Genomic DNA, 25,044 nt, shown 5'->3' with positions numbered 1-25,044 from the left:
CAGTACATAAAGATGATTTACTGACGACTGCAGTCACAGCATCAATATGCAAGTATTGCAGCACTGACACTCAACAAACAGCAAAGACTTTCATACAGTGAGAGATTATTCAGTATCTTGTATGTAGCATTAAGAACATAAGAGAAGTATGGGTGGGCAATGTAGATACAATACAGTATATACTTTTTTATATTACAGTAGCGATATATATTATGATGATTTATCATTTTTCTGGAAATTCAATCAGGAAACCGATGTGAATGCCGCTTTTTGGCTGATTCACTGAAATAAGAACGTGACAAATCAAAGCACTTAAATTTGACACAAAAATCCCTTTAACCTAATATATCTATGAAGCAGTCCTGCACACTGGAAGTCTGAATCAACCACAAATACTTAAAGCATATCTATCTCAACATTCAGCAAAATTTGACAAATCTCTATCATATTGCAAATATAACATTGATTGCAGCATCATCTTTAGGCTACCAGTGTCACTAACACAGTGTGATGCATGTTTTAACCACTTAACATTCAGTTTCCCTTCATTTCAAATGACCTTGTTTGGCTGCACAGCATGAGTTTGTAATGAGGTGTGATAATCACTTTCAGTTTGTGGTGGAGGGACGTGCTTCATTCAAAACCTCAGAGAACTGAAAACTTCTGTTCCCAGTTTGGTTTGTTTGGGCAGCTGAAAAAACAATTTTAACCGACCGGAGGCGCCTTCAAACAAACTGAACGGAGACGCTTGAAAATAAAGATTTTACTTCTGAACCACTAAAGACCTTCTCATCTCCTCTTCATCAGCGGTTTCCTCATGACCAAATAAAACTAATTGCAGGTCTGATTGGACTCTGAGAGGATTAAATATTAACTGCAAAAATAATACTTTCAAATAAATTAATATTTACAGAGCACAACTAATCATTTTCTAATTACTCCCCCTTTTAGTGCAGTAATCAATCAGAGGAGGACCGTGTTTAACCTCTCTTCCCGTACAGCGAGGGGAGGAAATCTCATTCCGGCTCTGATGATTCGGTTTATATTTCTCTGGCTGGGGGCAAAACCCTCCCTGCTGTGTCAAGCCTGGAACATCCTCACCCCTGCAGTGGCCTGGCGTGGATCCAGGAAGAGTTTCTCACTGCTGTCGCTGCCTGTTTAACAATCAGACTTTCTGTCACTCCTCCAAACGCAGCTGGAATCACAATCTGTTAATTCATAGAGGACAATACGTGTGGAGGGATTTTGCAGACAACTTTGACCAAATCTTGTCCTTTTCGCCGCTCCTTCCTTCGACTCTCACTGCCTACTGAGCAGCTTCTCTCAGCATTCCAGTCATCTTCTCCTGAAATCTGCTGTTATTCAGCTTTGGAATAAGATACAAAAAAAGCTGCCAGCGGCAACAACGCTGATCGGTGGATAATCAGTGTGAGGAAGATTCGTACACCTGAATCAAACACAAAAAGAAGGGACGGCAGCAGCTTGAGGTGGGAGGAAACTAAGCATCCGGAGAGAGAAAAGACGTGGGAGTAATGAATTAAAAGGGGGAGAGAGAGAGGGGTGAGTGCAGGACAGTGGAAGTGGGCCACAGTTTCTGCAGAAGCAGAGATGAACGGAGCTAACGAGCGGAAACAAACTCTGTCCTCTGATGACATATGTGGCTGTCATGGTAAGGTGATTAAACCAGTAGCTCCATAGCGATGCCAAAACGACCCCAAACAACAAGAAGGCAAAATAGTGCTGAAAACACGCTTTACTTTACAGATATTATTCATGTTTGGAACAGAAGGTTTTTCGTTACATTTCTTCATCCAAGGACTCAGATGAGAAGTGTATTCTTACTCATTAAAGCATGTTACTACTCTTGTTATCAAAGGAGCTGCTAAAACATGACAATTTTCTATTTAAAACCGACCGTAACCAAACATTTTTTAGGCCACCTGGGGGCAGTGGACACAACATTGAAATACTATCAATATATAAGTTGATATGACAAAGTTGTTAGCAAAACAGAGCAGTATAATCTTTCATTTGGAGGTTTTTTTCTGGCAACCATGATGCAGGAGACTAAATATTGGATTTACCAATATTTAGTCTTCTTTTAGCTCAGTTTTTGGTCTCCACCAACTCCAGAGGGAAGCATCTGACTCTTTAGCTGCTTAATGCTCCACTATGTTCACCAGCTAGTCTCTAACTCTGTTTACCTCTTGACGCTGAGCAGGTAGTGTACAGAGGTTTTTTTAAAGCTTTTTCCGCTAAAAAACGGTTACCTGCTGGGGCCGAAAACTCGATGAGACTGAACCAAAGCAGTAAAGTTGTGGGTCGTAAAATCTAGAGGTAGAGGTAATCAAATTCGTGCGCCGGCACTGACAACAACCAAACGTGGCAGGATATTTCAAAAAGGGGCCAATATTATCCAGTATCTAATCAGCTACACATATTGTACTGTGAGTCAGCAGGCCCTGCTGCCTCTTTGTGAAATAAATTAACTCCTATCTTTTTCTGTGTCAATTATTAGGCCACTGCGGCACATTTGGCCTTGTAAGATACTGAGGCTGCAGTCACCTTACCTAACCTGTCCCTTTACAGCAGCAGCACAGGCTGGCTTACAGTCAGCCAGGACCCTGACATGAAATATACGAGACTTTGACATTGTGTGCATGACGATGATTTGATGAAATGAAACTGACATGTGGCGACAGAAGGAGAGGAAAGTGAAGAGGAAGATGAGAAGGGAAATGGATGGAGGCAAAAGAGGAGAGGATGAAAGGAGGAAAGAGGGAACAGCAAGAGAGGAGAGGAGGAAGACAAAAAGAGAGACAAGAGGGATTGTGATGGGAAACATTAAATCAAACTGTTACAAGATGAAAGGAAGAAGAGCAAAGGGATTACAATCACTTCCTGCTTTGCTTCCTGTATGTTACACGCCGCAGTGACGGTCAGAGAAAGTGACAAGGGCCACTTCCACAAACGCTCAGCTGTCAGCGTGGATCGAGGCGCTTCTCGCTCGGCATTAATGCGTCTCTTACTCAGACGGAGGCACAGAAAATGCAACAGAAAGATGAGCTTCACCTCGGAAATGTCAGATGTGTCAGGTTCATCAGCGTCAATGGTAAGTTCAATTAATTGATTAATCGTTTTGTCTATAAAATGTCATAAAATGGTTGTATAGTTTGACCAACACTCCAAAACCCAAACACATTCAATTTACAATAATATAAAATGAAGACAAGCAGCAAATTTACATTGTAGAAGCTTGAACTGAAGAATGTATTGCATTTTTAGCTCAATAACAAATTATTAGAGCTGAAACAATTAATCAATGTATTCAACTATTTAATTACACAGAAATCACCAGAATTTTCTGCTTTTATTTGTTTTGTATAGTTATAGTACAGACAAAAAATACGACGATGAAGACGTTGAAGTCTAGTAAAACTGGGATGGACACTGTTTATCATGATGAAGACTAAATTATTAATTATTAATCAATGATGTAGGTGCGGCCTTAAAAAGTTTTCTGTGGATCAACAAAAAGTAAAAAGCACAAATACTGATGAATAATACCCGTACTGAATACAGCAGCATTCTTAATATTTCATGCTCATCCTCTCTGCTGAAGATCCCACTGCAGCCATGAAAACGGTTGTTGGTGAGAAAATTAATCATTCTGTATTTTAAAATAATTCCCGAGTTCATCTCTGTGCAGTCCAAACCGTTCCCCACGTTTGAGTGCTTGAAGGAGGAGGAATCCGGGTAGCAGGGATCCCCTGGAGCAACACACTTAGTCAAATGACGAGGAGTCAACAGGGAGGTCAGCAAATCACTACAGTGGAAATAAAAATAGCCTCAATGCAGCTGTACTCATTAAACGACCCGCGCTGGGTGTGCGGAGCACGAAGCATCCGGTGGCAAACGCAGAAGACGCTTAGTTTCTGATTCACTTTGTGTTCCTCTAATAAGCCCTCAGACGAATTCCTCATCAGTTCACTGCTGACTCCCAGGTGACATACAGTGAAAAGGGACTGACGGCAAAGGCTCGGTTCATATTTAATACATTCTCCACAATAAAACACTATACTGGTGGTTAGCTTAGCATAAAGACTGGAAACAGCTATCCTGGCTCCGTCCAAAGGCAACAAAATCTGCCTCCTAATATCTCTGAAGCTCTAATTAATATGTTTGTTTGTGTAATCTACACAAAAAAACAAGAATTAATGAATCTTAGAAGCTAGCTGTTTCCCTCTGCTCCCAGCCGTGATGCTTATAAGTTTCCTCATTTGCTGAACTAATGCTCGGTAACTATTTACTTATATATTACTTTAAAGGCTCTTAATGTTGGTGCATTCAAGTGCTTGTGGAAAGCTCAGACATCTGAAATGTCTGCTCCTGAATGACTTTAAAATGTCAAAATGTTTCCTCAGTGTTATTATTATGTGCTTGGTTTAAGGGACAGTTTGTGATTCCGAAGCTCTTCTGATTCCAACGTGCTCCTGAATGTCGCCTGCAAAAAGTTCACAGTGATGGAGTATTAATTCAACAAGCTTACTGAGATAAAGTGAGAAAAATGGCTGCCTGAAAAGAGGAAAATCAGTCTAAAAACCTGGACAATTGCTCCCAGTATAAAATAAAATGAGCTATGAACGGGGCTACAGATATTAAATGAGGTGAAGGAGGTCATGCTCTCAGTACACATAGTATGTCCCCAGAAAAGGTTGTTGGTGGTTTGCCTTGGCTATAAATTGCAAAGCACCGCTGTACAGATGTTTGAGTGAAGGAGCTTTTGTAACTGCTCAGTGTGACAAACTGCCATGAAACCACCTTCCTCCTCTGCCGTCTCTCTCTGAACAAACGCACGGGTCAGTCCTCCTGATGTGCAGGACAGAAGCGGAAGCTGACTCACGTTATTAAGGACTACTTCTCTCGCCTCCACAGCTTTCAAACAACGAGCTCACCTCGTCCCGGTCCCCATGGCGACTGGGCTTTGGCGTCAGCGTGCAGTACCAGAGGAGAGCAGCAGGAAGGAGACGCTGAGTCAGCTGCAGCAGTTTAAATTGTTATTAATTGAGTTTGTTTTAATGGGTTCCGCACATAAAAAGACCTTTGTGCGACTGAATCAGCAGGATTAATCAGGGCACTTCGTTAGTTTCTTAATTGGACACGTATAAGATGCATAGCTGGCATTTTGTTTTATGCAACAATCTGCTTTAAATCATATCTGAGATGCTACATCTGGAAAATACAGAAAGGGCTACATTAACATCAGGAGTGCAGTGAGACAGAAATGTGTCTCGTTCGATTACGGCTGCAGGACGACTTCCGCATGCTGAGCCACGTGCTAATGAAGCAGAAAGCGTCCCGTTGACCGGCCATGTCCAATTACTGGAGGTGCACTCCAGAGCAACAGGCGGTGCCTCCTCTGATCTTCCCCAGTGTTACTGCCGCTGATATCTACCTCAAACGATCAGCTCTGCCCTCCAGGAGCACAGAACACGTGAAAGTGAGAGTTTCTTGCATCACTGACTCTGTGGGAAACTCCTATGATGGAAGCCGTGTCCTCGAGTGTGTGAGCAGGGCAGTAAAAAAGAATATCAGATTCTGGCATTAAGATTCAGCGAGCGACACACGGAGGCACCGATCTGTTGGCTGACAGGAGGGATCAGATCTGCGCTGAGATACATTAACAATCCTCCGTCTGTGTCCGATGCCCCACATTAAACACCCATCCATCACTTAACAGCCAACCAATCATTAACGGAACAGAGTTTGCATTTTGAGCGTGCAAAATGGCGCCCAAAAGTAGGTCCTGCACATCTGCCGTTTCTGAACCTGCAGTTCCAGTCCAACTAGCGCCGCCTACGGGCAGTAAAAGCACCAACAGCTGCCGTTTAGAGCTGCAGCCTGTAAACATGTCGCAGTGTGTTACGTCTACGGGCACAAAAAAAGTAATAGCTGCTGTAATTTTGACAGCTGTGACACTGCAGGCGACGAGTGCTGTGAGAGTGAGAGGTTTTATATTTCTAACCTGCAAAACGTACGTGTTCTGTTGACTGGAGCATATTTGCAGCTAAATACTGCTCAGATGGCTCTGTCCAAAGGTAAGTAAATCTGCTTAGCAGCACCTCTAAACCTCACTAATTAACACATTACATGTTTAATTTGTGCAAAATACAAAGTGTTAAAACAACATGTTGTGGTTTTACCGAATAAGCGAATAAGCACATTTACCCAAATATGTAATTGTTGCTTTAATGTTAAGCCCAGTTTGTAAATGTTTAAAGAGAAAAAATAAATAAAATTCAGTTATAAAACTTCTCAATAGAGAAAAATGTAAACCTCAAAAACACACAAAGAAAAGGGGCTAAATGTCACTAAATATGAATTAAATGAAAATGAGTTTTTCAGTTTGTCAGTGATTTGTGAGGCACTTCCATGCAATGCCTCACATCTTAATATTTCATACATGGAGAAAAGAAAGCAAAATATGTGTCAGTGCATGAGCGTGCTCACATGAAGCCATGCACAGGCTGTGTTTCTCAAACCACCTACACGTGTGAAACCTTGATTCTACAGAGCGTCCAAGCGTGAAATTGGATGCTGTACAGCACAAATGTATCTCTCCCTCCTCCTCCTCCTCTCCTGTTGACTCCCTCTCTCCGTTATGTCCTCCCGTTCAATGTGTTGAAGATGGTGTAAAGACAAAATGTGGCACTTTATGTCTCTGAAATCAGTGGAATCGAGTTTCACCTCTTGTGCTAAATCAAAAAAATGTGCATTTGAATCTTAAATATGCATTGAGGAAATCTTCAAAATGTGAAACAGCTTACCATTTTTAAAACGTAACATGAATATTTAAATAAATTTCCGTCCTCGCAGGCAGCAAATGGTTTCAGTTCAGTTCAGCAGAGCCAGTATTGACGTGATTTTCTTACCAATCAAGAAGCCACCAGTTGTCTGAAATACATCATTCATCCCAAATATTGTCGCATCTATTTTTGTCAGGTCTAAGTTGTTGTTGCAGACTGTTTATCCGATCTGAAAATCCAGCTCCACTTCCCAAATGTTTAATGCAAAAACAGCCATATTCACATTACACCACAACACACCACCCCCATACATCTCTGACATTTTGAGATGAACTGGATGTTACTTTGTCTGGTCGTGCTCACTCACCTTCAGTTTGTGTTCGTGCTCTTTATTTACTCGAGACAGCAGCTGGGCCTTGCGTCGGTTCAGGGCGTCGATGAGGGCGTCGCACTGCGCCACCAAACAGGCCTCAAACTCCACTCCGTTCTCCTGCAAGACAACAGGCAAAGGCTGAAAAGAATAACGCACCTAAAAGACGAAATATATATATACATACAGTATATATATATATATCGGAACTTTCAATTCAAAATATACTGTACGCAAAACCAAAAGCAGAGGAGATACTAAATGAGTGAAACCCTTAGGCAATCCAATTTAATAGCAGCACACTGAAATATATAGAGATAATAAGATTTATAGTTAATTTAAAAATGCATCTTCATTCACACGTCTCCTCCAGTAGCTCGTCATCGAACGAGGTGGGTGGATAAAGTCATCATGAAGTGAGTAGTGTACGTACAAGTATGCCTCGTAGAGTTTGTTTTCCCACATCACAACTATCTCCTCCTCCTTCGCCTCCTTTCCTATCCTGCATCTCCCACCATGGCGGGTTTCCCTGGAGCCTCATCTGACTGTGTGTGTCGATAATCAGCGAGGGCTTTTAATCCCACCTTCCTCCTCTAATCGGCCTCTACAGCTGACGGCATGCAGCTTTTGTCTCCACACACAGCAGAAGGTTGTCCAGCATGTTAATCTATTCCCGGTCAATATATTGTGCTTACACTAAGTACTGTACATGTGATAACACTGACTGTACACTCAAATCAATACCCTCGCTCACACCTTCAAAAGACCTGAAACCTGCAGCCGAGAAATGCTCCGCTGGTGTCCACAGTGGCAGTCTGTGTCCACATATGAAACCATTTTCAGCATAAATATATTTAGTACAACTTTAGAATCGATCATACTAAAACATTCACCACTTAACTGACTCTAATTTAAGGGTTGATGTGTTCTAAATGCACGTAAAAGAGAGGACTTTGATGTCCTACTGTAGATGTAAATAGTGTCATTTTCCACCTCTCATATGCAGCACTATGGCTGGACAATGACCAAACTCCAGGCAGTGTTATAATACGATAAGCCTTTTTGTTCCTGTTGATTACTGCAGTGACGTGCCGTGGTGGACAGCCTGGGATCAGACTGGGGGGGGGGGGGAGGGGTGAGAGACAGGTAACATTGCTCCTGGGGTCGAGAAAGAGTGCGCAAAGCCTGCAAGTCTTTGTGTGTATTTACGTACCTGGATGTGCTGCACCATGTTTCTCAGCTGAACCAGGAACTCTTTGGCCTCAGTGGCTCGGTCCGACAGCACGGTGAGAGCTTGAGACAGCTGACCCTGTGGAGAGCACAGAGAGAGGACGTTAGAGATGAAGCAGCAGCAGCAATGGAGTGATACGGGTTTGTACTGCATTTAAATAAGAATAAATCAACACTCCATTATATATAAATAGGTGCTGAATCCTCAGAAACAAACGTCATCAGTAGGACAAGATTTACTCATGCATGGATGTTTCTTTCTGCGGGGTTCAAACGGGCAGCAGTGTTAGTCAAGCTATGTGACATACTGCAACAGGAATATAGCCAACAGGAAGTGGCATACCCAATTAATAAAATAATTAGAAAAAGAGATTTTCCATGTCATAAATAAATATCTATGAGCTTATAGTTCTGCTATTTATTGCAAAACAAAAAGAAATTTAAATTTAAAAAAAAAATTGTTTATTAACTCATCTTGCATTCAGGTACATATTCAAATATTTAATCTAATAAAAAGTAATGTTATGTTTGGGGCATTTAAGCCGACCCCTCTAATCATATATCATTTTCTTTGTTTTATGTGATAGTAAGGTGAAGAACTCTGGGATTTGGACTGCTGGTTGGTCAAAACCAGTTTAGGAAATTAATCTAGGCTTTTTTTCACACAATGTTTAGACCAAACAATTAATAATAACATCAGTCAATCAAGATCATAATAATCTGCAAATTAATCGCTAATAATAATAATAATCATTGCAACCCCAGTAACTGCTTTATCGGCAGCTTTCTCCCACTCCAGGTTTTTGTAGTTTTGACTATTTAACTCTCAACTCAAGTCCTCCTAAATAAACCCCACATCTTGTTTCATGCATGTGTAGGAGACATTTATTAAATGAGACCTTTGAGATTGACAGGAAAGACACATGGAGGCAGCACAGAAGGACATTCCAAGCAGCTTAAGTTATTTTAGATGCAGATTCCCAGACCAGTGTGGCCTGGTAAGTTCAAAATGTTAGACGTATAAACATCATATATACAGCCGTCATGCAGTGAGAATCTCCTAACTCTGAATTTGTCAATTTTTAAGTTTTGGATGAACTGAAATTCACAAACAAAGCTGCTTTTCATCGCTGCTGGGAAACTGACATTTTGAAGAGTCAAAGTTTTCGCCCCTGAGACCAAATGAACTGTCGGCTTTATTCTCACACACAAAATGACATTTCCAACTAAAACTAAGACGATTTATGTACAATAAAGCCCTTGACTTTTGCATGGTTTTATTATTGGATTACAGTCCCTGGTCATGTGGAGCAGAGCTCTGTACATGTGATGGGAAATACCACTGCTTTGGATGTGTGCGATGACACACAAATGCTCCTGTTTGGATAGCGGGGAACAGACAAGAGGGTGTTCATGTATGTGAAGCGAGGTTGTGTGAACAAAGAGGTGACGGAGCGAGAGGACGCGGCCTGACCCTGTGGGAACCTTGTACGGTTGAGTGAACAACCGTCAACTTGGGGAGGGTATTGTCTCCTGGGAGGAAAAAAGGGTATTGGGCAAAAAGAAAAAATCACTTCCACTCCGGAAGAGAGCAATAAAACCTGGAACTAGCTGATACAGTGAAAAACACTGTGAAAACAACTCTGTGTCAACGCAGCTCCTGGCATCTGACGTAAGCTGGTCGAATGGGAATCTATCTGCGGGGCCAACAGCTGACCTTTGACCTCAGAGTTTGGGAAACCATGACAGCTGCCGCTAACATGAGTCTACTGCACCAAGGGACGGTCTGAGCCGGTAACAGCTGAGCAAAGACTGAAATGTAAACTTTTCTGGAAAAAACTTCCTCTTTGTTAACTTGGGACTCTTATTTCAACATCTCCAGAGACCTCCAGGAATGAAAAGATATGAACTGTACGTTTTCTCCCGAGTTAGGTTGTTTGTCACGAAGACATCTCAAAAGCCTATGTACAGACTTCAGAGGACAAATAGGCCTTTATGGAGATGGATTTTAAAGCTAATGAGGTCTTCACTATCAAATCATTTAAATGTAAAATAATAATGAAAAATGTCTGTCACAAGCACCCGGAGATCAGGGTGATGTCTTTGAATTGCTTATTTTGTCTGACCGACCATCTAAAACTAAAAGGTATTCAGCTATTCAACTGATAAATGCAGCAACGAAACAGAAACCAACAAATGTTTCACTATCTTTACTCGCTAAATGGCTTCACCAAATTAATCAACAGAGTTTGAGTATGGAAGCTCATTATCAAACTTTTGGGAACAATATGCAACAAACTAACAAACAAAATTATTTCAGCAGTAAAGGAACTGATCTAAATCCAAGTGCAGTGAGAAACAATCAATATAACTTATTAACATGTTACATCTCATTTATTCAAAAAGTGTAAAAATGACAAGTTGCAGCTTGGGTGCAGTGACTTTTTTAAACAAGGAGACATAATAAATATAAACATGAACTGAGATATAATGTGCAAATTTGAGCCAGGCTAGCAGTTTCCCCCTGCTTCCAGTCGTTATGCTAAGCTACGCTAACTGGCCGCTGGCTTCATATTTAAAGTAAAGAGTGGTATCGATCTTCTCATCTAACTCTCGGCAAGAAAACAAATGAGTGTATTTCCCAAAAGGCCGCACTATTCTTTTATGATGTTTTATATTTTACCTAAGAGGATAATAAACATGTGAATGGAAGACATTTTAAAAGCACACAAATCGCATCCATCTCCTTCTGAGATGAGACCACTTCTGAGTCTCCATTTCACTTCATCGTTTTAAGATCCTGCAAATCAAACTCAAGTCATCCCTCAGACTCTGGCGGTTTCATTACATATCAGCCGAGTCACTCACACCTGCCCTTTCAGTTTGTCCTAAATTGGAGTTCATTTTCTCGGTCAGCTTTCTCATTTTCCTCTCTGTGATACAGCGATGGACGATGAGGGAGCTCCTGCCTTTGCCTCGCCCAGTTAACAGTCAGTATGCGTGCAGTGACAGAGCAGATGAAATGAAAAGCACTTGATTGTCTGGAGGCGTTTTTCCGCAGAGTCTGTCCGAGAGCCTGCAGAGCTCAGTCCTCAAAACCAGGTCAAAACGTGCCATGAAAACAGAGGCTGTTTTTTTTTCTGCACAGCTCACGGCTACTTCCTGCCTGGTGGGGACAACAGTGCCATGGCCGGAAGGTCGGCATATGGAAAGACAGACTTCAGCAACAAATGGGATGAAGAGCACTATGGGACACACACCAAAAGCTTCCCAGTTCGACAGATTTGACAGGCGTAGTTTCTTTTCTCACGCAACACAGTGATAATCATTGAAGGTATAACCCTAAAAATTCATAGTCATTTTTGAAACAATGAGTTCTTGATTGCAGACACAGGTAGAAAATCCAGCTTCTTCTTACGCTTCCATTAATACTGCATTTATACTGTACATTTCAAGAAATATTCTCATTTATCTCTTACACTATTCTTGCATTTATATTTATCACACTTAACAGACTTCTAAGCATTTTTTGTTTGCTTTGTTTGTTTGCACTGGTTGTATGTTGTATGTGTTTGATGCCCATATTCCTTATACTTGTCATTCTAAATTTAGTATTATTAACTTATGTTCTCTTCATATATTATGTTATATATTGTAGCATTATGTACATAATTTACATTTTACGTAGCCCTTTCTCTTCATTTCAAGTGGTCCTTTGTTTCTATTTAATTCTATATTTATTTGTGCCTATAAGATCGACGGTAACTTAACAAACAGTCTGTAGAAATGACAAGCTGTAGCTAAAGCCGATGGATGAGGCTGTAGCTCAGAGGTAGAGCAGGTCGTCTTCCAATCAGGAATTCGGCGGCTCGATCCCCAAGTTCAACCCGCGGTTCTACCGAGTGAAGTCAATGCGGAAGCATCTTAAAACTTACATTCTCTCTACTGGTCATTTTGGTTCTGCAAAGAGACATCCTATTGTATTTAAGTCTATGAGAAAATGACCCTACTTCTGATTTATTCGCTCAGTAAACATTGTAAACTAATTACGACTAAATGATGTTCATTTAGTAAATTATGGTTCATTTAGAGTAAAATAGACCATTAAGTGGAGTAGCCTATGCGTTAGGGTGGGCTAACTGATGGTCATAATCCAAGATGGCGACGGCCAAATCGCCAAACTCAAGGCTTCAAAACGGCAGTCCACAAACCAATGGATGACGTCACAATGAGTACGTCCACTTCTTATAGTCTCTGGTGTGAATGGGTGAATGACATGTAGTGTTAAAGCGCTTTGAGTGGTCGAATTTAGCTTCTGCCAATTCAGTTGACTGAAAACTCAATCCAGCGGCCGCATCCTTCGGAGGTGGCTAGTTATCTGGACATGCTAAAGACCGCAGTTTACGTTAGCAAAACACACAGTTAATCCATTCCTTATGATACTGATTTTGTGTTTTTAGAATTGGTAAGACTAAAAACACAAGACACTATACCACTCTTATACATTGGGCCTAAAGTTGGGCTTTAGGCCCAATGTATAATCTTGCTCTGCTAAACTAGTTAGCCGAGCATGCTAATGTTTGCAGTTTACGTTAGAGCAGATAAAGTGTGGCCAACATGAAGTGATTTCCGAGTGACTGATGAGAACTATTACGAGGTTTATAAGAGTTTGTGCTCAACAACACTTACATCAATGCAAAGCACATTCAAGCTTGTTCAGGGACAGTCGAAATAAAAGCACCATGCAACATTAACGTAGAGAGGATACTGGAATGTTTGCAATGAGCTGTGGAGGATTTGTTGAGGTGGTGGGGGGTTTAGGATGTCGCTGCTGTTTGGGCGCACTAATCATCTCAGTAATTAAGCCGAGTGGGAACACGTGCACGTCATGAATAATTCACAAGCGGCTTCAGGGCCATTCGGCGTGTTTCATTTTCTCTCTGCGGCCGAGCAAACTCACCAATCTGTCACAGGAAAGCGCGGATGTCAGAGAGGCATCAGAGCCAATTTGGATTAAAGTCCCCACTAGGAAGTGGGAAGTGCAAGGAAAGAGGGAGGTAGGTGTAATGTCACTGCTAAGCTCTTAAAGTCGCAGCGGAGGAAAAGCATTACTCCTCCAGCTAATTAAAAAACACACACATATATAAATATATGTATATATATATACATATAAATATATATATACATATATATATATATAGATAAAATGTGTCCAGATAGAACAGATTAGAATAAAGATAGATTTTGAGTTCCCATAACCTACTTTCAAAAAGCTGCGTTACCTCTCAGAGAAATGTTTTAAGTGCCCTGCTCTTTTCTCAGAGCTTCAGGGTTAAGTACTTTCTCTGGTGTTCTGTCAACAGTCTCTTTAGCCTCATTTAATCCTGTGTGTAGCCTATAGTACACAGTCTGTTGGTTAAACACCGTAAACAGAGGCCGAGGTCAACTTCTTGTGACAGAAGACATCAAACACACAACTTACACCGAAACCCTGCGATCAAATAAAATGAAAATTAATGTTGTTTTGCACAGCTTGATAACTGATTGTGTTTCCCCCTACAGTTATCAGTAACCAGAGACTCTAACATGAAAGGTTGCGGTTGTTTACACGCACTGCCGCAGCCCTCAGAGAAAACAGTTTGAAATATTAAGCAGGCGACTTGATGATATTTACCGTCTTGGGAACCTTTCTGTTGTTAAAAATTAAGCTCTTACATCCTCCAACACGCTGGAAGAGTTACGATTTGGCCAGATTGTGATACTCCTCCGTGTTTAACAAGTTCCCATATGAAACCCATCTTCCACAAGCAGAACCTAAGTGGCTGGTGCATTATTCATCGCTTATATCTGCCGTCATCAATAATGCAGAATAAGTCGTTAACTATCCACACACACACACATAAGGAAAGGCAATGAAACTAGGATATTAAAAAGTTGCCAGTTTTATCATGTCAGAAACAGAGTCCTTATTTGACGGACACCTGGGACAACACAGCAGGATATGGGGCAGAAGTGATCTATTCTTGTCGGCACTGGATTTATCAGGCGACGGCGGCGTCTTCTGCAGATCATTTAGTCGCCTGTACATGTTGACCTTGCCTCAATGTGTCAAATAGAACCAATCAAGTACAGAGAAAGAGTGAAATGGAGATTGTATACTGTTATACCTGTGAGGGGGGAGAGGAAGGTGTTTTAAAGGTTCCGTCAGGTCATTCAGTCAGTCATTCTCCTCTTTGACTCGACCATCTATTTAGTAAAAACAACGTTTCTGGGTCGGAAACAGCAACATTTGAGGTCCGTCCGGGCAGCTTTGTAAAATGTCATTTCTCCCTATATTTTTCTCTTCTGTTGGCTGAAACATCACTTTAAAAATGGTTGTTTTTGCCACTTTTGGGTTTCAACATTTGGGCTTTACAACTTTAAATTTCTGCGATCCTCGTCGTAAGTTGATTTTTCCACCAAAAAAAGATTGTGAAATCCTCTTTTGTGATGCTGTCTCACTGGGTCAGACATACGCTTTTATTAACTCCTCTTCGCGCCACCCACACAGCTGTTTTAAATCACCATGGTTGATTTGACCTTTAGTCAGATGGAAGCTGCTTTTTCCAACATTATTTGATTTGAGAAAATGGAGGATAAACAAGAAAAAAAGAAGAGTCGTCACCATATGCTAATAGGGATAAAGGTGTAAATTGTGTTGCCCTAAAAACAGGTGGAACCGGAGAGTGAGGGAGCTGTCAATGACGTGCTGTTTGTTCAGAGAAGAGGCCTAATCAGGCAACAAAAGTGAAAACACCTGTGTGGATGGATGAGGTGTGTGTGTGTGTGAGCTATGAAGGTCTGAGGCTGAACCAATTTCAAAACGAGGGGTTACGCAATTCCAGACATGGATTAAATTAATGTGGATATTAATAGGAGAGGAAGCTAAATGTGCTGCTTATGTCAGGTAGTGTGTAACGTTAAAGGCAAAGTCGGACCTAACCTCACCTATTCAGGGGACTGTCATGTTGATATTTTGGGCTATATTTTGATCGGTCATTGCTGCAGGGTACATAGCGACTAACAAGCTGGTATTTTTTATGGCCAGGCAAATCAATCCGTGGAGAACAGGTTACATTAGAAGGAACGCACTATTAATAAATATAATTCTTGAGAGATTTCAGCCAGATATATGTCCAAACACATGACAAGTTGCCTCAATTTAAGAAATGAATGACCACGGTGGACACCTTTTAGTCATTATGTTCGGAATCCATTTTCATGCTCAAACCATGGTCACTTTTATGAAAACAAAACAACTAAATATCTTGTTTAACCATCATTAACTGTAAGGTAACTGTGTCAGTATTGTTGCTGGATACCTGCAGTCTAATACAGAAGGGGGAGCTGAGTATTAAATTAGATAGTAACAATGATTGAGGTGTCCCAATATGCACTTTTAAAAGATTCCTGTCAGCCAATCAGAAACAGGAGTTTTCTGCATCAGGCTACATTATTTAACTGTCCATCTGACACACTCTTTGTTTTTCTGTCAATATTCTTTGTGGCGTGCTGGATTTTGACCTCGCCCAACAACATTTACCTCAATAAGATGCGGCTCTGATCATTTTGGCTCAAATCAGATTTTCTGCTCCGTAAAGTCTTTAAGTCACAAACGCTGAGAACAGACTGAGGAGAATGACATCAGTTCTTCTTCTACGTGTCTATCCTCATCCTCGAAATCCAAACGATGTCGCTGATGATGATTATCCTGAGGATAATTATGTTGATGATGAAAACAGGGTCACTGCAGGCTGTAACCTGTCCTCATCATCTGCTGCACAGACTTCAAGATGAGCCTGATTTCTTACTTTATGTCCTCATTTAATGTGGGCTGACTGTGTTAGGGCGGCCAGATGTGACTGAGCATAATGAATTATTCTGTGTTAAAATCACCCTACAAATCTGATAACTTACTTTTGGTTTGGACTCATTTATGTAGAGAAAAGAAGAAGAAGAAAACGTCCTTTCTTTCGTTCCCAGTCGGGCCACTGAGGGAAACTGGCACATTGGAGTTTTGAGGCATTTATCTCTCTCCAGTTCCACATCTGGAGCAAGTTGAAATGTTCAGCTGGTCTGTGTTCCCACCCGGAAAAAGTTATATAATAAGTCAAAATAAAAAATACCTTCAGTGCATAAGCTTTCTGTGTGGACCCAGGACGACAAGATGACTCAGACTAAACATGAAGTATTCTGTTAAGAGACGTTCAGCATCGCTCTGCCTCTCTTTCCTGCTCGGTCCCTGTTTCACTTCCTCTCTTCGGGCATTCTGGGTCATGCTGCCGCTCTCATTTTCCTCTTCTTTATCTCCCTCCTTCATTAACATTTACACAGCTAATCTCTTTACATGGCAGCTCGAGGGGGAAATATCACCGCCTGTAATGGAGCAGCGTCAACCCAAATGGCTTTGAGACCCCACTGTGAAATTTCATTCTCTACAGACCTCTGTCCTCCGCCTCATCCCCATATCAGTGAATCACAGCCTGCTGTCATAAACAAACGAGCAAACGTGTCTTTTATCTGCACACAATCACTTATACTGCAGTGATGCCCAAACGGCGGCTCATGTACCGCTGGTGCTACGCAAGAGCCTTTCTAAAAGGCCGAACAACTGCACTCCAACTGGCCGCCTGCACCACTCGTTGCACCACTTCTAGCGAAATGAAAAGACGTTACCCGGCTCGCAACATAAATCTGGGCGGAGGCAGTATAGGCGAGTTTGTTGGTATCTGCAATGGGAAGTTGTACTTGTGAAATTTTATTTGGTATCCTCTATTGTTCATACTGTAATTAATCACGACAAACATATCAGAATAAGCCAACGTTTAGCCAAGAAAAGTCATAAAAAGAGATATTGTTACATTTCTTACTATATGATATTACAGTGGGTGATACTATCTATTTTCTTTTCTAAATAGGTTGGCTCACTGACCACCACAAGTCTGCATCATAAAATCTATTGAGAGACCATGTTTGAAATCCTGTATGTCAGAGCAGCATTATTTATATCTATTGACCATTTGGGGACAGCGGAAGAAGCTGTAAACACAACATCGACATATTTATCACCAATCACTAAATCCAATATTCACTCTCCTCATTGCTCCGGTCTAGTCTAGTCTAATCTCAGAGGTAACATCTGTCTCTTTAGCCACTAAATGCTCCTCTTTGTTCACAGGCTGGTCGCCAACTGTGTCCGTCTGCTGTACGGTGGGTTGAACAAAAAAAAAAAACAGTATAGAATCATTTAAAGTATTGATGCTGCCTGCTGCTTTGTTTTGTTTGATGTTGCAGAAACTCACGTTTGAAGCATGTGACCGGGGACAGCTAACATTAGCATTATTACTTTGGTCAGTTACTTCTAAGATCAGGATCAGCAAATGGCAGCTGTACTGCTTCTCCAAATATTTGTGTCGCAAATGAATTCTACCAATTTCTCTGAGAAAGATCAGTAGTTCACACTCGTCGTTGCCATGAGGTTATTGACGGTAAAGCCGACATATTGTAGTTTGCATCTGCATGGCACATTGAACCAATGAGGTTTATTACTCCTCTGTATGGGGGTGGTTGCATGCTGAAGTGTGGAGCAGCGGCACAGCGGGGGAATGAATCCAGACTGACAGCCAGCCTCATTACTATTAGCAGACAAGAGTTAAAGCAGGAGAGCAGGACGGGGATCCCGCCGCCAATGTCTGACTCTTCCAAGGCTTTTTCCTTCGCCGCTCCCGCTGAGCTGCAGGTCTCTTCATCCAGACACAAAGCAACTTCGGCCTCAAGATTGAGACGAGTCTTTTAGCATTCGTCCCCGTGCCTGCTCTGTCTGTCCTCGTTAGCCTGCTTTTTGGGGCATCTTGGCTGAGAGCATCCGTCTGTGTTGACTTGGTGTCAAGGTGTGCAGGGCGTCTGTTTGCGTCAGGATCAAACACACGGTGACATTAAAGGGGAGCACAATGTCCACACTAGAAGGGAGAAATGTCTTAAATCACTTGTGAAATCCACTTCTTCAAGCTTTTTCTTCTTGCATGGAAAGCTCAAAGGGACATTTTCAGGGATGTCGGAGATCAGATCTCCTCTGCAGCCTCTGATTTATCTCTCCATTCGTGGCAAGAGGGTAAATTGCAAATTTTCTGCTGCAATCTGCTACTTATTTTCTGCACACCCACGCATCTCGTACATAAGCTTCTACGTGATAAATCGCCTCTAATTGCCTCTAAACACACTGAGGCGACAGAGGTTGACCTAGATTGCATTCGGGGTCCTGGGCGACCTCTTGTGACATCCGTGAAGAGCCGAGGACCTCTCGCCATGTCGGGGTTTAACGCTCTTGACGATGCCCCTTGACTCTTTTTAATGTGATTTACGGAGATTAGCACGGACATCCTGTCACCACATAAAACCCTCTGACACAAATCTGAAGAGGCAGACGTGGTATGGGGCGATACACACGATGGAGCTCTTAGATTTCTACTCGTCTTTCGTGACTGAAATTGACTTTGGAGACATGAAATTGATTTCCATCGCGGTTTAGACACGGTCACGCGGTCCAAAAGGGAGGGTTAGAGATAAAAGCACAGTCGTTTTTATTGCCCGCGAGACCAGCGGAGAAGTTGAGAAGACGTCTGAGCATGAAGCGAGAGTAATGATCTGTAGTCACGTTCATTTAGACACAAATGTACTGTAGAGGGAGGAGGGAAAGGCTGTAAAGCATCTGGAATGGTTCCCTCGTGGGGTCCGGTATCTTGGAGACCTCTGCTGCTCTGCACAACATCGAGAGGGATGTAGTTGCCATGACGGCAGGTGGTTCAACTCCGTCTCCATAAAGAGAGAAATGTTTCACAAAGAGAGAGAGAGGGAGAGAGAGAGAGAGAGAGAGAGAGAGAGAGAGGGAGAGAGCACAGTTTGTCCCAGCTTAACAAGACGACGACGATGACGGTGCAGATTAAAAAACACCTTGAAGTAAAAAAATCCCAGTTGGAAAATAGAAGAGATCTTATTAAATGATATCAGCGAGCGTGTTTTCTGCTCGCTGATGTAAATGCTACAGGTGTGGATTTAAGATTTTGTCGCAAAGTAACAAGATTCAAGTTACTTAGCGTTGTACTTTCTGCATCAACATTCGGCAGTGATGCTCAAACGTGCGGCAACCCAGTCACAATATCAAACAACCAACAGCTTTGATCAGTTTGAAGGGGAAAAGAAGATGTTTGTGTTTATGTGCATTTATTTTCTGGTTGTATGAGTATATCTGAGAGAGAATGTGTATCAGAATACTATTTGGTTTTGCATACGGCCAAAGCCACAACTTAAAGCTGCACTAGCTTTTATTTTTATATATATAAAATGTTAAAAGAAACGTGTGTGATGGACTTGTTAGGTGACCAGAAGCATGACTCAAAATGTCAATGTTGCTCTCTGTCTGCTGGATGTGTAAATAAGCAACTGTTCGACTACTTGTGATAATATGTCGATGTTGTGTTTACATCTTGCCATTAAGTGGTCAAAACCAGATCAATAGATGTTACTTTAAAGACATACACGTCAATAAAATAAACACAAACCACGAAGGACTAACTTCATCTGAGGTACTAAAAAACAAGTAGCTTATAACTGCAGCATGTGCTATATACAGTATATATATATATATATATATATATATATATATATATATATGTTCTGTGATCAATGGGGAACATTGAATTCAGGGTGAATGCAATATAATTGGTTTTGACTTAATTATGTGACATAGACAGAACATTGATGCAAACATGTATCGCACAAAGCAGATCTTCTGTCAGCCAAAAATTATATTTTGATCACTTCAAGTACTGAAATAAATATTTAACTGAGAAGTTGATTGCGAGAAAATCAACCGTTTTTTGGGGTCCAGCTTCTCAAATGTGACGACTTGCTGCTTTTCTCTGTTTCATAGCTTGTTTGTGCTGATATTTTCGAGTTTTGGACTGATAGCCCACTTAACAAAACCATATATATTAGACTTCAGATCATTTCAATGTCAATCAGAGTTGAACTCAACGCAACTGAGAAAGTAGTGACCAATCAGATTTCAGAGGAAGCCACTTCCTCGAGTTTCTACACTATGTGCATTACACTGAAGTATCTACAGTGTATCTGCAGGATATGGAAAACTGTTTCATTTCTCCCCTGATGAATTATGTGAGGAACACCCCGAAGCTCTGAAAGATGCCCATCCTCAACGCTGCCAGCTCCGAACTCCACGCCATCTGTTACAGTTCTGCAGGCAGCAGCTTCAGATAACAGGTCAGAAATAAGCAGGTGCCGTGATAGAAGCCGAAAAACAGGACGACAGGCTGCATGTCAACAAAAAATAGGAACATTTTTAGAAACCAATCGATGGCCCCAGTGATATTGGTGCCATCGATTGGTTTCTAAAAATGTTCCTATTTTTTGTTGACAGTTTGGATCCAAGAAAGATGAGGCAGAAAAGGTCGGCAACTTCTCAAGTGATGGCAATTTGATGGGAGTGAAATGATCAACCCCCCTCTGATTTTTCCATCAATTTCACAATTGCCTCATACATCTGAGGTGACACGCTATCTTCAGACCATCGAGAGGAGATGATTGCACTGGAGGTCTGTTAAATGGCTGTTTTTGGAGACATAGTACACCAATCTTGACTGCAATGAGGACAGCTGATACGCCTGCAGGGAGGCAAAGGTGTGTGAGTTTCTCAAGCACAAAAACTCACCATATTTTCTGGTTTTCTCATGGAAACCAGGCAACACCATCACTACATATCACCATTCCTGTGTGTGTGTGTGTGTGTGTGTGTGTGTGTGTGTGAGAGAGTATTAAAAAGCATCTATATCCAGCTCCACATCCTCCCTCGCCACTGGAAGCTGAGGAGTGTGGAGGTGAGGGTTGCAGCTGCAGAGGCGTAGATGCACTGCAGCCCTCTGAAACGCCTCCCTGCCCACAACAACTCGGCTTCCAAAATAGCACCTCAATCCACACAGAAGGCCTGCTGCATCTGTGCTTCACTGCTGGCTCCTATTAAAGCGTAGCTCCAATATTAGCCGTGCCTAATGATCTCTGGGGCGCCTGTTGAGCTGTCAGAGGACAGGGGGGAGTGGAACATATACATACAGTATATATATATAGAGTGAAGGAATCTCAGGAGACAAATGGTCAAGAGCTGAAATCATGCCAGAATCCCTGCACAACTTCAGTTCATAATTTGAAGGAGAAGAAGAAGCAGTTTACTGTTGATAAAGGAGGCCTGCTCCTGGTTTTCCACTCGTGAACAGAATGTCTAATAGAGCTGCTTCCTGACAGCTTTGCGCACCAAAAGACAGCAGAGTTCCCAGTTTGGAGACGTGCCTATTTCACGAAGCAGACTGAAATGTGAGATGCAGGATTGTCAGGGAGGTGAAATTCTTCTACTTACTTTTATTGTAAAGCGTTCATTTAAATCCATTGTGGCTGAGAATAAATCCCCACCGCTCTGTATATCTGCTGGATGCGAAGCGGAACTGACAAGATACAGCGTACAATATTTTCAAGGCGGACTTGTTGCTCAGCTCAGAGGCTGATGAATCATTGTGAATAAAAGCTACGCACACACATATACACACATACAGCGAAAAGACGCACTGGTACAACAGCACATAAAGATTTTGCAGCTTGTTATATTTTCTGTTACGCACGTACCTTGTGCAGTTTCCACATCGCGCCCAGAGCTTTGACTTCATGTGTGCCGTGTTTGCCCTCCTCCAAACACTGATAGCACACGGGCATCTTACACTGCACACAGTACATGCTTAGATTCTCCAGTTCGTGCTCTGTGCAAGTGGATGTTTTGCGGGGACTCGCGCGGCGACTTATCCGCCCCTGCGCTGGCGGCACCAGGCGATGCTTGGCGAGGGGACCGCGGGGAGGATGGCACCGGAGGCGGCACGGGTCGCAGTAGAAGACGTCGCACTGCTCGCACATCACGGTGGCCTCCTTCGGACTCTTCTCGCAGAGCTGGCACTTGAGAGCGGCCGCTTTGCTCTGCTGATACCTGTCCACGACCCCCTCCAGCACCCGGTTCTTGGGGAATCCGCGGAGCCCCCGCTCGTCCAGGATGAGGCTGCGGTGACACTGCGGGCAAGTGATGCAGGAGTTGCGGGGGATCGGGGGCAGAGAGCCGGGCTGCGGCAGCAGGTGCTGTTGCGGTTGAGGCTGCGGGACGGACGGGGGGAAAACCCGCACCCCGTTCGGTGATTTTTGACAAGGGGTGGTCGGAGTGCTGACGAAGCCCCCATAGGAACCGTATCCACTGTCCGCCTCGCTGTACAAACTCATTTTATCCAAATCCAAGTAATCATAGTCAGAGACGCCGGATCCGGACGCTCGGCTGCTCTGCGGGGACTCAGCGTCGGGGGTCTGCACGAGAATATTCCGGGCACACGCCTGGCAAATGTTGTGGGTGCACGGCAGTATGATGGGCTCCCGGAAAAAAGAGCCGCACACGGGGCATTTTAACTCTTCCTCCATCTCATCCATGGCTGCTCTCGGGGAGGTGAGAGATTCCTCGGCGGCGTGCGAACGCAGGCGGGAGAAGTTACAGCGGAGTGTCGGGCTGATGAGTCTGTCTGCTTGTTTGCGCGTAAACGGAGCTCCGGTCGCGTCCTACTGCGATTCTCACTGCCAGTGCAACCTTGACCAAGAGGAAAAGGCATCGCACTGAACCATCACACGCGTCTTCACCAATAGGCGACCAGCATCGGCTCAGAAAGGGCTGCCATTGGATAACCAGTGGATTCCGAACAACCATTGGATGGCTCAGCTGTCAGTGAGGAGAAGTTAATGAGCTTTACAGCGAGATGTATCAACAGATATAATGTCCTAGACATTACTGAACATGTAACCTAATTGTTTAAGGGATTATAAGGAGAACAATGCGAGACTATCCGTTCAATGCAGGGCAATTAATACAATGTGATCATATAATAACTCATTTATATCAGTTATATGAAGACAACCACAGACAACAGTGGGATGTTCTCTTTAAGATGATTAGTCCATTGACTTATTCAGAAAGAACAGTTGTTTACAACAACAATGTAAACATATTCAGTTATAAGTTCAAACTGTTACTAAAGAAATAATATATCTTGATGATCTGTATGAAAAGTAAAATCACTCATGATTATATATTTTATTATTTTTACTGACACATTAAAGTGATGCATACAGGTAATTCGTCCATGGCAATGCATCTGTTTGTTTTTTTAGGCTCATCACATGTTTTATGCCAAATCTTACTCTGCAAAGTCACTTGTACCGCAGTAGTGCTAATGACATGTTGTATTAGCATCCTACAGTATTGATTTATCAGTTGGTTGTTTTGTCTATAGCATGTCAAAAAATAATGCAAAATGTCCAACACAAGCTCAAACCCCAGGCTTAATGAACTTAATCATACATTTAAATAAACAAGAGAGAAATTAGCAGCAAATCTTCATATTTGGAGCCAGTGTGTGTTTGACATTTAGTTTGATAAATGACTTAATGAGTTTTCTATTTTCAAAACTGACAAATGTTTTGCATTTCAGCATTATAGAGCTGTCAAATATACATTGTAGTAAAGAACATGCAGTAAAGTATTAAAGTTAAAGTACTTTATGTACCGATACGCAACTAGTTACTTTCCACATGATTTTGTCTGACTGACAAACACAGACGATCTTAAGATTTCTTAAGCCAGGATCTGAATAATAAAACCCGTGCAGTTTTGCAGAGCGGCTGTAGGCCTACCGTATAAACTTGCAGGATTTGGTTCGTTTGTTATTTGCAAAGCTTCTCCTCTCAGCTGCTGAAAGAGCAAAGATCACTCCTGGGAGATTGAAAACATGGAAACTGACACCTTGTGAGATAAGATAAAGCAGCAGCTCTCAAAAGAGGGCTTTCTTTCAGTATCCAGAGCCTCTCCATTTCTGTGGCCAAATACCTCCGTCTTCTCCGAGACGTCCATGGCAACGTGAGCTCCCAGCGAGGCTGTTCACGGGGAAATGAAACGAAATAATCCCATTTTACGGAAGGCTTTCTCAGACCTACAGAGGGCAACGTGAGGCCACTCAGTGTGAAGACATTTGCATATTTGTGTGGGTAGATCATTAAAATAGACGTCTTTGTCTCATGAAGATAATGACTCAGCAACGTGTCCAATGCATCACATCGTAGGCTGACTGATAAATATATCAAAGTGGAAACGTGAATAATCTCATTGAGATCCATAATATTTAAAGCAAATGAAGGAAATAAAAAGATACAATTGCAACACACATTTATATGTATTCATAGCATGATCCTCGGGTATGCATTCATATTTCCACCATCATTAGATAATAATCTAAACTCAAGTTGTGCTCCTGATTCTCATTTCTGTAACATAATAAAGATTTAGGTGTTAAATTATCAGAGCCTCTGTGCAGACGATGCTTCTGCTCCTAATTCTGTTAAGATTTGAGGAAATATATAACAAATGGCAAGTTTATCCATGTAAATATTCCCCCGGATTTAACCAAATACAGCGTTGATCCAAACCAAATCTTTGTAACCAGACCTTCAGCTATT

At 42.1% G+C, this 25,044-nt stretch overlaps 1 protein-coding gene across 1 annotated transcript in view; it reads right to left on the bottom strand.

Annotated features, from left to right (window-relative positions):
* Window positions 1-22,971, bottom strand: part of trim9 (tripartite motif containing 9) — a 35,075-nt gene extending 12,104 nt beyond the window's left edge. Inside the window, exons 1-3 of the mRNA XM_076108031.1 lie at window positions 22,135-22,971; window positions 8,390-8,485; window positions 7,174-7,296 (exon numbers count right to left, since the gene is read on the bottom strand). Coding sequence (XP_075964146.1) covers window positions 7,174-7,296; window positions 8,390-8,485; window positions 22,135-22,971 — 1,056 coding nt within the window. The remainder of the gene's footprint in view (window positions 1-7,173; window positions 7,297-8,389; window positions 8,486-22,134) is intronic.
* Window positions 22,972-25,044: the final 2,073 nt, after the last annotated feature.

This window comes from Anarhichas minor, unplaced genomic scaffold (genome assembly GCF_050575085.1).
Source record: "Anarhichas minor isolate MPS153535 unplaced genomic scaffold, ASM5057508v1 ptg000040l, whole genome shotgun sequence".
Lineage (NCBI taxonomy): Eukaryota > Metazoa > Chordata > Actinopteri > Perciformes > Anarhichadidae > Anarhichas > Anarhichas minor.
The sequence above is the reverse complement of the archived record's forward strand: the minus strand, read 5'-3'. Positions and strand labels throughout refer to the sequence as shown.